This window comes from Ictidomys tridecemlineatus, chromosome 2 (assembly GCF_052094955.1).
Source record: "Ictidomys tridecemlineatus isolate mIctTri1 chromosome 2, mIctTri1.hap1, whole genome shotgun sequence".
NCBI classification, from domain to species: Eukaryota; Metazoa; Chordata; class Mammalia; order Rodentia; family Sciuridae; genus Ictidomys; species Ictidomys tridecemlineatus.
Window position 1 is genome coordinate 219067788 of NC_135478.1, and position 16025 is coordinate 219083812.

Here is a 16025-nt window from a genome sequence, read left to right on the forward strand (position 1 = left end):
TTTACTTGGAAGGCTGAGGAAGGTGGGTCACAAGTTCAAGGCCAGTTTAGGAAACTTAGTGAGACTCATCTCAGAAGTAAAAATATAAGAGGCTGGCGAGGTAGCACAGTGACAGAGCACTTGCTTAGCATAAGCAAGGCCTTGGGTTTAATCCCCAGTACCACAAGGAAAAAAAAAGAATTATGTAATAATCAATAAAGGTGACAGAGAGGGGGAGGACATAGGTTTTAGGCTGGGGTGGAAAGGAAGGTCAAAGAAGGTTCTACAGAGGATATAACGCTGAATCAAATCTTTTACATGGAATATGAGTTTGCTGTTTGGATTATGATCTGGAAACTATTGGATTTTTATCTTTCTATTACTCTCATGACTTTCAATTGCCAGTACAAGAAAAATTCCTATGGTGTTCACCCCTACTACATGGCCTTGGAAGAAGATGGGAATGCCCATGGAGTGCTCCTGCTGAACAGCAATGCCATGGGTAAGACAGGGGCGTGCTCCCCGGGCACCACCACAAACAACCTGACCACTCCATTGTTATCTGGGAGATTGCTAGAAATGAATAAGCTAAGGGGCAAGGAAATTGGCCTGGACAAACTGACCTTCCATTCATTTGTTCACTTATTCAATACTTAAAAATTGTTCCAGAACAGGCATTAATTGTACCATTTGACTAACTGTGGTCCCTTATTTTGCTGTGACACTTCAGTTCCTTAATGCAGGAGATATCAGCTATTGAATGTCATATAATGGGGTAGATGCAGTTTGGGGTACTGCAGGTCTATCTCTGACTCCACTGGACAAGGGAGGACATTCTAGAGGAGGTAGACATGAAGGAAGGAGAGTGAAGACAGCACATTTTAGAGCAGCTCTCTCTCTGGGTGTCTTACAAGCTCCTCATCTATCTCTTTATTTTAAAATTTTTACAGATATGACTCTGCAGCCCACTCCTGCCCTGACATACCGCACTGTAGGAGGGATTTTGGACTTTTATTTGGTTTTGGGGCCAACCCCCGAACTGGTAACTCAGCAATACACTGAGGTTGGAAGCCATTCTATCCATTGATATATCACTAAATATTTATTGGGTATTGTTACCATGTTTTCAGTACTGAGATGGGTCAGTCTTTCTCTTTTTACCCTGGGGTGTAAGTCAGATTTTACTAATATGGATGCTAAATGCATATGAATATTACACGTCTCTCAATTGCTTGCTAAATAGCCTATCTTAAGAATCTCAGATCAGTAATGGCCACCACATTCTCAGGTTTCACAGTGTAATAGAATATGGGGAAATGTTAATTACAATGTTTCTAGCATTCTTCATCTCTAGGGTTGTTCCACATGTATTTGATTTCCCTACATTTTTTTTTTTTTGAGGGAGGCCCCAGGTCAGACAGTAGTCAGTAGAAATTTTCAAATTATTTCAAATAAAAGTCAACTATCTTTTCTTCCTTACAAAGTTACTTGGATCTAGTTTTTTTATTTTTTTAATTGACATAACATTTGCATACATTTATGGGGTTTGGTATATGTATACAATGTGTAATGATCTTATCAGGGTAATTAGCCTTCTTCTATTCTAGTTGATTGGTCGGCCAGCAATGACTCCATATTGGGCTCTGGGATTCCAGCTGAGTCGCTATGGATACCAGAATGATTCTGAAATCGCCAATCTGCATGATGCAATGGTGGCAGCCCAGATCCCCTATGTATGAAACCCTCCCTCAACCTCTGGGTTTAGCTATGGGATTCTGTGACTAATTGTGTATTGAAAACAGCTTCATTGAAATTATTACTGTGGCTACTTCAGCATAAATCCTGTAGCTGTGGAGCTAGTTCTGTGTGAATACATTGTTTTTTAAAGTCTTTGCCTGCTGCCCTTTTGAGTCGAGGTTCAAAACTAAGAGTTGCATGGATCCTTTGGCCACTGGTGGAATGAGCGGAGGGTATTGGCACCCACTGACTCGCTGGAACATCATGTAGTGGCCAAGGCAGTCTTAGAAGTGGGGGTCTGTGTGAGATGGATATGAAGTGGCAATAGGCAAGGAAGTGATTAAAATGAAGCCTTTGCTTTCTTTAAAACACACACACACACATATCCTAAGTACCCACCTAGCTCCCCAGGAAAGCCCTGAGAAGTGTGGTCAACTGGATTCCACAAACAGTGCACTCCTTCTCTACTGATTAGTTTTCTACCATTCATTGTCTTTATTGGCTTTCAGTTCACCTCCTGAGATTTTTAAAGGCATTTAACAACTGGAAGATGAGAATAAAGTGCTATGATATTCCCATCAATAATAATTTGAGGGCTGGGCTATAGCTCAGTAGCAAAGCACTTGCCTAGTGTGCATGAGGCACTGGGTTCTATCCTCAGCATCACATAAAAATTAACAAATAGAATAAAGGCATTCTGTCCATCTACAACCACAAATTTTTTTTTTAAATTGACACATGTCCATGCTTAACTTTTATTATAAACTTATTAAACAGAAATTTTAAAATATAGGAAAATCACAAGATTAAAAAGTTCATAGATCTGCCTCACCAAAGCAATCATGCTATTTATGTATATAAATCCTATGAATTATATGTCTTTGAAATTATATACAATATATTATATAAGTCATATATAATATATATGTATATTGTATATAAATTATATGTATATAATATATATTAAATTAGTGAATAAAAGACATTTATTTCAGTGAAGGGAGACAACCAATAAATAAATATTAGAGAATGTTAAATCTTTCTTGAATATATAGATATTCTATTTATAATATAATAGACACGTGATATATATGTTTTAAAGTAAAATATGTATTCTAAGTTGATTTAATTTGATAAGGTTTACTGTAGGAAAAAAAGAAACTTAGATACGCAACCTTTTTGGTTTATTAGGGAAGTCTTATTTTCGTGAACACTTCAACTGGCTTTTTGTATGATAGGTTCACCAAATTTGAGATTTGAAGAGTGAGTAAGACATAAATTGAGAGAAAGCAAGTTCCTGTTGGGGGCACAGAAGAAGAAAGTGGGGACAGGTGAATTGTGAGTGGGAATCAGAAAGCAAGGTCAATCAACATAATTGCAAAGTCAGTGTAGTGGGTATTGAGATGGGGAATGATGAGGGCAGGGGCTGGGGGAACAAGCAGCAGGGTCTGAAGCCTGGAAGAGCAGTTAGTGTGCCCTGCAGGTACTGCTGCAGGAGCCTGAGTGTCCGCTCCTTCTTGTAGGACGTCCAGCATGTGGACATCGATTACATGGACCGGAAGCTGGACTTCACCCTCAGCCCCAGCTTTCAAAACCTCGGTGTCCTGATAGAGCAAATGAAGAAGAATGGCACCAGATTTATTCTCATTCTGGTAGGTGTGAAGGCAGATTGCATGCCTCTTTCTGTTTCTGTGTTCACGATTCAAAAATTAAACCCCTGGGAAGAACTGGGAAAAAGGTAAAAGAAACCCTCCCCCACAAACACATCTCGGCCTCTTCCTGTGAGTCTTTAATTATTATCTTTTAAAAGTTTTGAAAAGCCAATAAAGAAAGAAAGAACAGGTGAAAAAAATGCGTTGTAAGAGGTGATACTTCGACATATTTATTATTTTTTCATTGCTGAATGCCACTAGGATTTAATTAATCAATACTTTTTTGGGGAGAGAGTTAGGACAACTGTGGGCAGAAACACTGAATGTAGGAAAGAAAAAAGGGTCTCACTATTTCAGGCTTCAGGATGAATAGCTATAGCTCAGTCTCATTTTTAGGAAACTGCAGGGGGTTAAAAAATCTCTTATACTGTATCATCATTCAGCAACCATGAGTCTTAGGGGACCCATTTCTCTTTTATTAAGCCCACAAACAACGGAGGTAAGATCCAGAATGCCAACTTATTATTTTACATTGGAAGTTATATCTTGGTAAATACAGAAGTAACTACCCACAAAGGATTTCCTCCTTCTAGCTTCCAAAAATCAGAGCATGATTCTTGTTCATTTTAAAATTTAAGTATTTACAAAAACATTGGCTACTTGAAAATCACTGTTTTAGAAAGAGTGCGTGTGTTTTAAATTAATGAATTAATGACATTTATTCTAGTAAAGGGAGACAGCCAATAAAAAACTATTAGGAAGGTAATTTCAGATAATGATGATTTACATCCAATTGGGAAACAGCACAATATAACTGGGGAAGTATGAGATGGGCTGAACGTCAATGTCCATCTCAGATGGCCGCACCAGAGAATACAATGCAGAAGTTCAATTTCTTAAGGAGCATTGCTGTTGGACTCTGGAAATGCTATAAATTATCTCTCTCCAATTGAGGATAATATCTTATTAAACTGCTTTTATCTCCAGAATTTGTTTTCCAAACATTAGCACATCTTTATTTCTCAATAATTTTATGGAGAAATATTAACAAATTCTTTTAATTCTTAGGTCTTTTTTAAAAAATATTAATTTCCCTGTTTATTGGAAAAGTCACATATGTCATATTATATTTCAATTTTTATGATTTTTTTTCACTTCTTTAGTTATGGCTCTGAGTGTTTACTTTCTATAATATGTAGAAGATTCTTGCTCCCTTTGAAAGAGGTCATCCTTTATAAGGGTCATCTATCTTACTTTTGGGTTCCGGTGGAAACTTCCATTTTAATTGGTTATGTAATATTCCCAGTAGATATGTCAAATTATCAATGCTTTTTTATTTATCTAATTTTATTTTGATCCATCATTTCTTTCTGCACTAAATTGTCAAAGTTTGGGAGAGGACTTTCCTTAGGGACATTTTTCTCACCTTTGCAGTCTTAAATCCTGTCACTGCAGGACCCAGCCATTTCTGGCAATGAGACACAGTATCTCACCTTCACCAGAGGACAGGAAGACAACGTGTTCATCAAATGGCCCGACACCAATGACATTGTCTGGGGAAAGGTGAGGCTTGGGGAAGGGGCTATAATTAATTCACAGCACTATGTCTTGATTAAAAGGTGCTCTCAATAAATCATACAAAAATATATTGGTTAATTAATAAATTATGAATGAGTAGAAATCTATCTGATGATGATTAGCTTAATACACATTAATAAGACCAAGGTCAGACCAATATCTAGATATTGAACACCAGGTTATTGCCTGGGTATGTTCTGATGTCCCATGCTTTATGTATTCCAGCTAGTCATTTAGTAGTAAACATTAGGAATCCCATAGAGAGAGAGAGACTCTGAAATCTGTGTCTCCCAGCCACCTAAACTCAAAACTCACAATCACCTTTGACTTACGATGTTTACTCAGCCTCTCATTTAAATGAATCACCAAGTCCTATAGATTCTTGTTTTTTTCTTTGACCCCTTGAATTCCTTTTCTGTGGCCTCAATCCTCATCCTCATTTATCTGATTTATAGCAGCAGTGTTTTATGTGAACTTCATGACCCACATGACAGTAGCTTCTGCCAGGTTCCAACTCTGTTCCTTAATTTTGCTATGCTGCTGCCTACAGTGCTGGATACATGCCTTTCTCACTTTGAATATAGCCTTCCCCGTGTCCCCAGATAATATCTGCACCCCAAGACGAACTCAGATCTTACTTTTTTTTTTTTTAGAGAGGGGAGGGGGAGATAGAGAGAGAGAGTTTTTAATATTTATTTTTTAGTTTTCGGCAGACACAACATCTTTGTTTGTATGTGGTGCTGAGGATCGAACCCGGGCTGCACGCATGCCAGGCGAGCGCGCTACTGCTTGAGCCACATCCCCAGCCCAGATCTTACTTCTTGAGAAGTACTCAATAACTGTTTCAATTGCTGTTTTTCCCTTTTTGGTGTCATTCCAGAGAGAGTATAGCATACCATGTAGCACTTATATATTACTCTCTGTGAACTCTTGGAAATAACAGGCAGTATTTACTGCTATAATCTCAGTAGATATAAATCCTCATAATAAGTGCTCAGTTACTGTTTCCTGGTTGAATTAATTAATCAATGTATATAAAGTCCTACTAATTACAGATGAATTTGGTTGATATGTGAAAGTTATTTTAAACACTAAGTACATTTGTGGGTGCCCAAAAGTTATGGTATTACTTAGAACTATTGAGACAGAGTTTATGGCTGTAAATGTAAATCAATATTATTCTTAGAGTCAACCTTAACATTTATTTTTATAAAGGGAATTTTGTTATACACAAAATAAAAGGCAGACCAGAAAACGGAGTAATTATTTGAAAGATGTTACTTAGAAGACACATCTAAAATGAATTGGGTTACTTATTAAGTTAAAAATAACATTATGAAAACTTATGGAATGAAACAAAAAGATCTGAGCCTAACAGGATTTCACCTAGCAGGATTTCATCTATTGATTTGTATTTACAATTTAATTTATGGCCAAGATGCCCAGCATTTGTGAAGATGCATGTCATGAAAGTCTAACATATGAAACACCTCATGGTCTGTTTGCCATGACTTAAAGGTTTCAATATTTCCTCTTTTTCTCTAGGTTTGGCCAGAGCTGCCCAATGTAAATGTGGATGAATCCCTTGACCAGGAAACTCAGGTCAAGGTACAGTCATGCATGGATTTTGGTCTTCATTGCCCTACATATCTGGATATTATTTGTTTTATTCTGTTAGATAAATAGCTTATGCTCTGGTTAAGTGGCTTTAATGCCAGTGTGCTTGTCTGGTGGTATTTTTTTTTTTTTTTTTTTTTTTTGCAGAAGGTGATCCTCAAATGAGAAACCTAAAAAATAGCTAAAATGGAAAAGTATACAAGAAAATTACCCAGGGAGTTCCTTACCTGTATGCCTTTAATGGATTGCAATTTGAATCTAGTGTTGCTTGAAAAATAAGGAACCAAAGTCCAGAATGCTTTCTCGGAAGAGTATCTCTTATGAACAAATACCCTTTGCAGGTTAATGAATTACCTACATACCAAAGCAAACACTAGCCAGTTGAAAGGAGCAAAGGACTTGGTCTCAGTCCTTGCTCCCACATCAGCCTGGCACCCACCAACCCCTCTACTGTGCAGCTTGCTTCTCCTTGGATTATGGGGTCCTCCTGCATTTCATTTGATGAGTCAAATGAGTCATGCATCTCTAAATTTACATTGTTTAGATGCTGACTATTGGTTTTCTAGTTGCCATGACTAATTTTCTAGTCATAAAGGAAGTTCTACGTTTAAAAGATATCTAACCCTTTTCTAAGAAAATTAAGAATGAATGCATCCTTTCCCCAACTGTGTGTCCACTGTAAACTTTGAAACACCAACAGCAGCAGAATTGAGGTTAAATCAGATGCTGAGCTGGACAGGCTCAAGAGCCTGCTCATCTGCCCTTCCTGTTCCCAGGATTCCCCTTCTTGGACATGCATGACCTCACTATGACAATACGTGTCACTCTTACAGATGTACAGGGCCCACGTTGCGTTCCCTGACTTCTTTCGAAACAGCACAGCTGCATGGTGGAAGAAAGAGATAAACGAGCTCTATGCCAACCCCAGAGAGCCAGGGAAGAGCTTGAAGTTTGATGGGCTGTCGATCGTAAGTGCACCCTCAGTGGTTACTCTTTAGAATGTTCACATTCAAAACTTGGGGAAGCAATTCCAAGACTAGAAGAAGCAGGGCACTGGAACCAGAGGCATGAAAGGAAGGGTGACGGTACAGAACCTACATCCTGGGAATAGGAGTAGCAGAGATTATTGTGGACCCGCCCAGGGTCGTGTCTTCTGGAGGAAGTGGGAGCCCATGGAGGAGACGTGCTACTGCAGGAGATGCCAGGGCATGCGGGAGAGGGAGCGGTGCCCTGTCTCTTACTCTCAACCCTCCATCTCTTGCTGGTGCTTCCTGTTGGCTAAACTGACCTAGAAGCCCTGAAGCCTGTCCTGCAACCCAGGGCAGAACTGGGGACAGGCAAGGCATAAATCTATGAGCAAAGAGACATTTACCCAGAAGGAATAGCTTAAAAAGCCCTGAGTGAAGGGCTTCTGGAGGTGTCTCTGGGACATGTGTCCAAGGGCCCCTCTATTTATGTTTTTCTAAGGATAGGAATCTTATCAATGTCGTGATTTCCTTCCCCTCTATCTAGTGGCCTGAAAACCTAAGCAGTTACCAGGTCAGCTAGGAAGAGCCGCTCAAGGCTGGGTCAGGCTGCAAGAAGCTTGTGATTCACAAGAGACAAACCTATAAGCCCACTGTCTGCCTGGGGGCCTCCCTGACCACTTGAACCTTCAGGGTAAATAGGCACAGAGCAGACAGGTGGGAATGCATAAAGGAACGCAAACAGGCAAATCAGACAGTGAAGAGATATAGATAACTTTGAGAAACAAGAGATTCTGATAACTGAAGTATTTGTTCCCATTGAAAGAAAGCTGCATAATTCAAAATAATGAATAGTTGTCCAAATACTTGTCTTTGCCTTTAGTATGTTCCATATAAGATAACATAACATACAAAACTTTAACTTCTCTATTTATAAAGTAGACAACTTTTTGCCAAAATATGATTTTATTTCCAGACTGGTTTCTGAATCATATACAACTTTTCAGGAATGTGTCTACTGCAGAAAGGGAGAGATGTCTCCTTGTGTTTGGTGCACGCGGATATCAGAATTAGTCCAAGCTATTGGCTAAGAAAAAGGAGAGAGAGATCATAGTGGCCCCTGGCTGCAGATACAAAGTGAATAATTTGTGGGTAGACAAAGAAAGATGTGCTTCTCCTGTGGTATAGATGAATCAAAATATTTCCTTAGGTTCTGGATTCAGCATAGTCTCAATATTTTTGCTGCTAGGTTACCACTTCATAAATTTAAAAATGCCAAGTGAGCCGGAAGGAGTTTAACACTCCACAGAAGCAGATGTGGACTCTTAAGTCCACTTAAGTCAATGCCAGGATTAAGCAGAGTCCCCTGAGCCACTACAGAGACGAAGCTTCAGTGCAGGCCGGGCATCTTCTGCAGCTAGAGTCCTCTAGGTGAAGGCCATACGGACCTGACGTGATGGAATCTTCTCTTGCTCACTTAATCCAGGATATGAATGAGCCTTCAAACTTTGTGGATGGATCTGTTGGGGGCTGCCGCAGTGAAGTTCTTAATAACCCACCCTATATGCCAGGTAGGTAAAATGTTACTTTATCAAATTATTGCCCTGTTCAAACGCTGAAGATTTCCCTCTTACTGTCAAAGTAAAGCCTAATTTTGTGTGTGTGCGTGTAGAAATAATGACATGACATTGTATGAAAGAAACCAAGCAATGCGTTGTATTATGTTGACAATGGTGAACTGAATGCTAAACTTTAAAAAATTGCTCTTTTTAGATATATATGAGAAAAATGTTCTTTTTAGATATTTGGACATATTATACATACATGGAGTATAACTTCCCTTATTTGTCATTGTACATAATGTGAAGTTACACTGGATGTGTACTAATATAAGAATGTAGGAAAGTTAAGTCCGACTCATTCCACTGGCTTTCTTTCCCCTCCCTTTCCTTCATCCCCTTTGTCTAATCCAGTGAATTTCTATTCTCTGCCCCCCCCCTTCATTATGTGTTAGCATCCACATATCAGAGAGAACATGTGGCCTTTGGATTATTGGGATTGGCTTATTTTGCTTACCATGATAGCCTCCAGTTCCATCCTTTTACCAGCAAATGCCATAATTCATTCTTCTTTATATCTGAATAATAATCTATTGTGTATATATACCACATTTTCTTTATCCATTCATTTGTTGAAGGGCACTTAGGTTGGTTCCATAGCTTACCTATTGTGAATTGAGCTGCTATAAACATTGATGTGGCCATGTCACTGTAGTATGCTGATTTTAAGTCCTTTGGGTATAGACTAAGGAGTGAGATGTCTGGATCAAATGATGGTTGCAATCCAAGTTTTCTGAGGAATCTCCACATTGCTATCCAAAGTGATTACACCAATCTGCAGTCCCATCAGCAATGTATGACTATACCTTTCCCCCCCACATCCTTGCCAACATTCATTGTTACTTGTACTCTTGATAATTGCCCCAAATGCTAAACTTTTCAATAAACCCCTTCTCTCTCTCTATATCTATCTCTCTCTCTCTCTCTCTCTCTCTCTCTCTCTCTCTCTCTCTCTCTCTCTCGATTTTTAAATGAAAATCTAGTCCTGAACTTTCAGCCTGTGTTTGCAGATAGTTCATGAAAGATAGTAGTTTGGTAGTTCCAGGTGCAAACTGAAATATGATGTTGGGATCAAACACTTCTCAAATGATTGAATCCTCTCATCTTACAGAGGCCCCAAAAGGAAGTAAGTTCCTATGAGCAGTGTACCAGAAATTCATGAAGCAGAATCTGGGACACAGGTTTCTTTGTGTCTAGATCACTGCCGTGCAGAGCTGTGTCTGTTAACTCAATTATTCTTTCATTCAGTTTTTCCTTCCTCCCACATGTATATGACAGGCAAACGCTGGTGAGATTGAGAAAAACAAGATCTATTCCCTTGAGAACATTACCATCTAGTGGAAAACCCAATCCTTTCACCCAAGGAGTTTGTCAACTTGTAAAACCAGTGGTGACAGCATTCCTTAAGTTAGAGTTGGAACACAGCCAAGGGTACTTTTCCCCTGCCATACCCCATTCTTACCTTTTACAAATTTTATTAAGTCATAAGATGTTGCTTTTGTACATTTAAAAAAAAAACCCATTGAACCTGTTACTAGTAACAAAAGTGCTGATTGAAATAGAGAAATGTCAGAATGAATGTACAAGTCATTTGGGAAATAACTCAACATTTCCCCTCAGATTTGGAATCTAGGGACAAAGGCCTGAGCAGTAAGACCCTGTGCATGGAGAGTGAGCAGATCCTGCCAGATGGCTCCCGGGTGCGACACTATGACGTACACAGCCTGTACGGGTGGTCCCAGACCAGACCCACATATGAGTGAGTGCTTTTGTCAATTGCGGCGCAGATAATTTTCTGCATTCCTGTATTTGTTGTTTCATATTTGTATTGCGTTTGTACTTACATGATGCCAGCTAAATAGAGCAATGTCAAACAGATCACGCCTGGTTGCCCAAACAACCCAGAGTACATTCACAGAGTTGTACATCCAACACTAAAATAAAATTTTAGAATATTTTCATCATTTCAAAAGAAAAACCTTGATCTGTTAGCAGTCATTCCTCCCTGTCCCCACTTCCTGAGCTCCAGCCAATACTAAGCTACTTTCTGTCATTAACATTATCCATTCTGTGTATTTCAAGTAGATGAAATTGCATAATATTTTTTGTGTCTGGCTTCTTTCCCTGGTATGTGTTTTCAAGGTTCATCTACGTTGCAGGATGTACCAGTACTCCATTCCTTTTATTGATGAATAATATTCTACCGTCAAGATGGAGCACATTTCGTGTGTCTATCAGCTAGCAGACATTTGAGTGGTTTTCAGATCTTGGCTATTATGAATAGACATGTATAAACATTTACTGCAAGATTTTGAATCGAAATGTGTTTATTTTCTCTTTAATATATATCTAGGAGTAGAATTTTCAGATTGTATGGTAACCGTATATTTAATATCTTAGAGATATTAACTTTCTAAGAACTGTCTAAAGAGTTTGGCCTTGAAAAAATACCATTTGACATTCTCACCAGCAATGGATGAGGGTTGAAGTTACTTTGTATCCATACCAACACAAGTTATTTTTACCCTTTTTATTATAGACATTATAATGGGTTTTAAGTTACTTTGTATCCATACCAACACAAGCTATTTTTACCCTTTTTATTATAGATATTTTAATGGACGTAAAGTACATCAATTTTTGTCTTCATTTCCCTAATTAAGTTCTGTTGAATATTGTTTCATATACCTATTGGCAATTTATGTATCACTTTAGCAGAAATGTCTATTGGAATTCTTTGTCTATTTTTAAGTTATTTGTTTTTAGGATTGGATTGTAAAAACACTTTATATATTCTGGATACAAGTGATTGTTATATATATGGTCTGCAAATATTTTCTCTCATTCTGTAAATTGTCTTTTCACAGAATGCCCATACGAAGTAGAGGTTTAATTTTTCCTCCCCCCCATTTAATCATCTTGGCACCTTCTAAAAAATCAACCAACAGTAAATGAGAGTGATTACTTATGACCTCTCAACTCTATTTCATTGATCTCTATATCAACCTTTTAATAGTACTATGCTGTCTTATTTAACAAGTTATGAATCTTTCAATTTTGTTCTTTTTCAAGATTATTTGGATATTCTGGCTTCCTTGCATTTGATTTGAATTTTAGGATCAGCTTGGCAATTTCTACAAGACAGCAATAGGTATTACATTGAGCCTGCAGATCAATTAGGGAAGTGTTACTTCTTTACTAATATTAAATCTTCTGATTCATTAATATAGAATATATTTCCACTTCTTCAATTTCTTTCAACAATAATTTTAGTTTTCAGTATATATATTTTTGACCATTGTCTCTTCAAATGTATTTCTTCAAATACACATACAAATGTGTATCTGTACACTTGATAATGCCTTTTTTGTTCTATTGATTTTTTTTTAATCTCACATAGTTGTTTTATTTTCTGACTACATATGTACACAGAAGATTCATTTTCTTTCAAGAGCTGTTTGGAGATCCTTTATGTATGTTTGTGCATGAGGAAACATAACTTGCTGTTTCTTTTCTTTTCTTTCTTTCTTTTCTCTTTTGGTACCAGGAATTGAACTCCTGTAGTGCCTGACCACTGATCCACAATCCCAGCCCTTTTTATTTTGAGACAGGGTTGCTGAGTTGCTTAGGGATTCTCTAAGTTGATGAGGATGGCTTTGAACTTACAATCCTCCTGCCTCAGCTTCCCAAGTCACTGGGACAGGCATGTACCACTAAACCTTGTCTATGACCTGCTTTTTGAAGCATGGCATAACAGAATGCATTGTACCAATAAGCTATAGTCATATATATTGTTATTTGGATCCCAGATTTGCCTCCTTGCTCTATAAATAATATTTAACAAGTTTTGAAACTTAGCTGAACTTCAATTTCCTAACAGTAAAAAGAATGCAGGGAGACCTTCCTCATGTGCTTCAAAGATGCACCATGTGCTGCTGGGATACAGCAACAGATCCACAAATAGTTGTCAAGCCCTCACCCCATCCCTCCTCTTCCATCCACATAGAGAACTATTTTAATAGATCTTTTTTTTTAAGAAATGAAATCCATACTCTAGGGGCTGGTCCTGATGTGAAGTTGGTTAGGATTCTTAGCATCACTTTCAGATAGCAAATTCCTTTTAGGGAGAAGTTCTCTGACTCCAAAGGGAACAATACTGCTACCTCATGCTCCAGCTGCACGGAATCCCATGGCTGTGCTTCCTCAATCTTGTTCCTTTTTTTTTTTCCCTTGTTCTTTATGTACTGATTGGGTTAAGGGTCTCGATTATTTTATGAACATTCTTGCATTGACTTACTCATGAATTATAACATTATGGAATCAGCCTATGTATTCATTAGAAAATAAATAAAGAAAGAAAATTTTATGTATAAGTATTATATATGTATATATTATATATATATTCCACACATACATATACCCACCCATACATACACATGCATACAGTAGAGTTTTATTCAGCCATTTAAAAAAACCCACAGAATTATATTATTGCAGGAAAATGGATGGAGCTGGAGACCATACTTTTGAGTAAAATAAAACAGACTGAGAGAAAAAGTATATGTTTTCTCTCATATATTGAAGTTGGAAGAAAAAAACCAAATCAAACACAAAAGTACTTCATGAAATTAGAGGGGATCCAGTAGGGGATAGGAAGAAGATTAGGGGGAGGGTGGAGAAGGTATTGGGGAGTAAAATGGATCAAATTTTTTTTTTAGATATGCACAAATGTGGCACAACACCCCCCCCCCCGTTCTGTCTAATTGATATGCACAAATTAAAGAGAATAGGAGACTAGTTTTACACAGTGAAGAATGAGAGAGAGAGGATGAAACAGTTCTTCTAAACAAAGTCCATTGTCTTTTGTAAAATTTACCACATTTGTTCCCAATGCTGTGTTCACATAGGCAGAAATTTGTAGAAAATGCAATCGGGGTCAGAAAATCAGCAACAGGAGGTCATTATTGAATGTCAGACCTTGGCTAGGATGGGAGGGACATTTTTAAACTACATTTTTAAAGACTGATCAGTTAACAAGTTAAGGATGAGTGAAAGAACTCAGGTCATGGAACAGTTAACTCAATCTTGTTCCCCTCCTACCAGAGCTGTGCAGGAGGTGACTGGACAGCGAGGGACTGTCATCACCCGCTCCACATTCCCCTCCTCTGGCCGCTGGGGAGGACACTGGCTGGGAGACAACACTGCTGCGTGGGACCAGCTGGGGAAATCTATCATTGGTGTGTGGCTTGTTCCTGGAGCCTCTGCTGGTTTTGGGGGGTGGGGTACTGGGTATGTATAGATTATCATGTAGGCAGGCAGCAAAGTTAAGAATTGAGTTCTTTGTGGTTGTGGGTTTTAATTTACAATCATTTTTTTTTCAATATTTTCATTATGAATGGCCCAGGGTCTTGAATGGTAGGGAAAAATTGTTCAAACATTTTCTCTTCCAAAAGGACCTCTTCTGCTAACACAGCCATATTATCTCATTGCAGGCATGATGGAGTTCAGTCTCTTTGGAATATCTTATGTAAGTCATCTTGGAGTCATTAGTAATGCCTTGTCAGATTCCAATGTCGTCAGCAACTTCAAAAAATCCCACAAAAACTCTCATGCTCTGATTTTTTCATTTTCTCAGACAGGAGCAGATATCTGTGGTTTCTCTGGAGATGCTGAATATGAGATGTGTATTCGCTGGATGCAGCTGGGAGCCTTCTATCCCTTCTCCAGGAACCACAACACCAAAGGGACAAGGGTGAGGCAGCCATCGTTCACGATGCAGGCGTTTGTACCCTCAGCCAAGCCTTCTTTTTAATTCACAAGAGTATCATACCTATTTTCCAAGAAAAAGCACACACACACACACACACACACACAGCACAAAAACTCCTCTTCTTGGAATATCTACAAAATTCAAAACTTCAGAGTTATCAATAATTTTTAAGAATACATTATTCATCATGTTCTGGAGGATTAGTACCTATGGGGAAAGAAGTTTTTATAGTTCCTGCATAGGACTGAAATATAAGAAGCACCTTTTGCTTTTAAGAATATTGAATTTGTGTTGCATTCAGATTCACCTGAGACATATTAGCACTGAATAGAGAACTACTTCTCTTCACATGTGCAAGGGCAAAGCTGGACCTGGGTGTGGTCCTTAGGGATCAGTGTAAAAAGAAAGAGCAACACTTTCACACTTTCTAGTTTTTCACGTGGCAGGGCAGGGTAAAGAGTAGGCTGGAATGAAGTATATATATCCAGTGTACACATTGGATAACCCCTTTCTGATGCTACAAAAATTGGTGATCTGTGATGTGCTCTCTTATCCCTTTAGAGACAAGATCCTGTGGCCTGGAATTCAACCTTTGCGAACTTCTCAAGGAAAGCCCTGCAGCTCAGATATACCCTGCTGCCCTACCTCTACACTCTGATGCATAATGCTCACGCAGAGGGCAGAACCGTCATCCGACCCCTTTTCCATGAGTGAGTATAGCCTGTGTCCCTCGCCTGTGGGTGGCCTGCAGATCTGGACAGGTCTTGTAAATCACCCTCTGTAACAGTGTGCATGAATTTTCATATTTATCATTTAAGGTTTACAGATGACAAGACAACGTGGGATATAGACCGTCAGTTTATGTTGGGACCTGCCATCTTGATCAGCCCTGTGCTGGAAAGTGTGAGTTTTTCATTGTAGATCAGAAAGCCTCTTATCACACAGTGCAAAGTCACAGGAAAAGCATTTTCAATATTCCCTTGTCTTGTCACAATCACTGTTTACTTTCTAGAACGTCTCAAGGAGATCTTTTTGTTTTTTTCCAAGATTCCCATTAATGAAAGCTTCACAGTAACAATTAACTTCTCATTATAAATTTTTGTCATCT

At 38.4% G+C, this 16025-nt stretch overlaps 1 protein-coding gene across 1 annotated transcript in view; it reads left to right on the forward strand.

The window, feature by feature from the left end:
* Positions 1 to 16025, forward strand: part of Mgam2 (maltase-glucoamylase 2 (putative)) — a 79964-nt gene that overhangs the window by 45845 nt on the left and 18094 nt on the right. Inside the window, exons 28-41 of the mRNA XM_078027885.1 lie at positions 385 to 481; positions 930 to 1042; positions 1587 to 1712; positions 3240 to 3368; positions 4824 to 4931; positions 6492 to 6554; positions 7397 to 7531; positions 9015 to 9099; positions 10768 to 10906; positions 14251 to 14384; positions 14640 to 14674; positions 14783 to 14899; positions 15479 to 15627; positions 15736 to 15820. Of these exons, the coding sequence (XP_077884011.1) occupies positions 385 to 481; positions 930 to 1042; positions 1587 to 1712; positions 3240 to 3368; positions 4824 to 4931; positions 6492 to 6554; positions 7397 to 7531; positions 9015 to 9099; positions 10768 to 10906; positions 14251 to 14384; positions 14640 to 14674; positions 14783 to 14899; positions 15479 to 15627; positions 15736 to 15820 (1515 nt within the window). The remainder of the gene's footprint in view (positions 1 to 384; positions 482 to 929; positions 1043 to 1586; positions 1713 to 3239; positions 3369 to 4823; positions 4932 to 6491; positions 6555 to 7396; positions 7532 to 9014; positions 9100 to 10767; positions 10907 to 14250; positions 14385 to 14639; positions 14675 to 14782; positions 14900 to 15478; positions 15628 to 15735; positions 15821 to 16025) is intronic.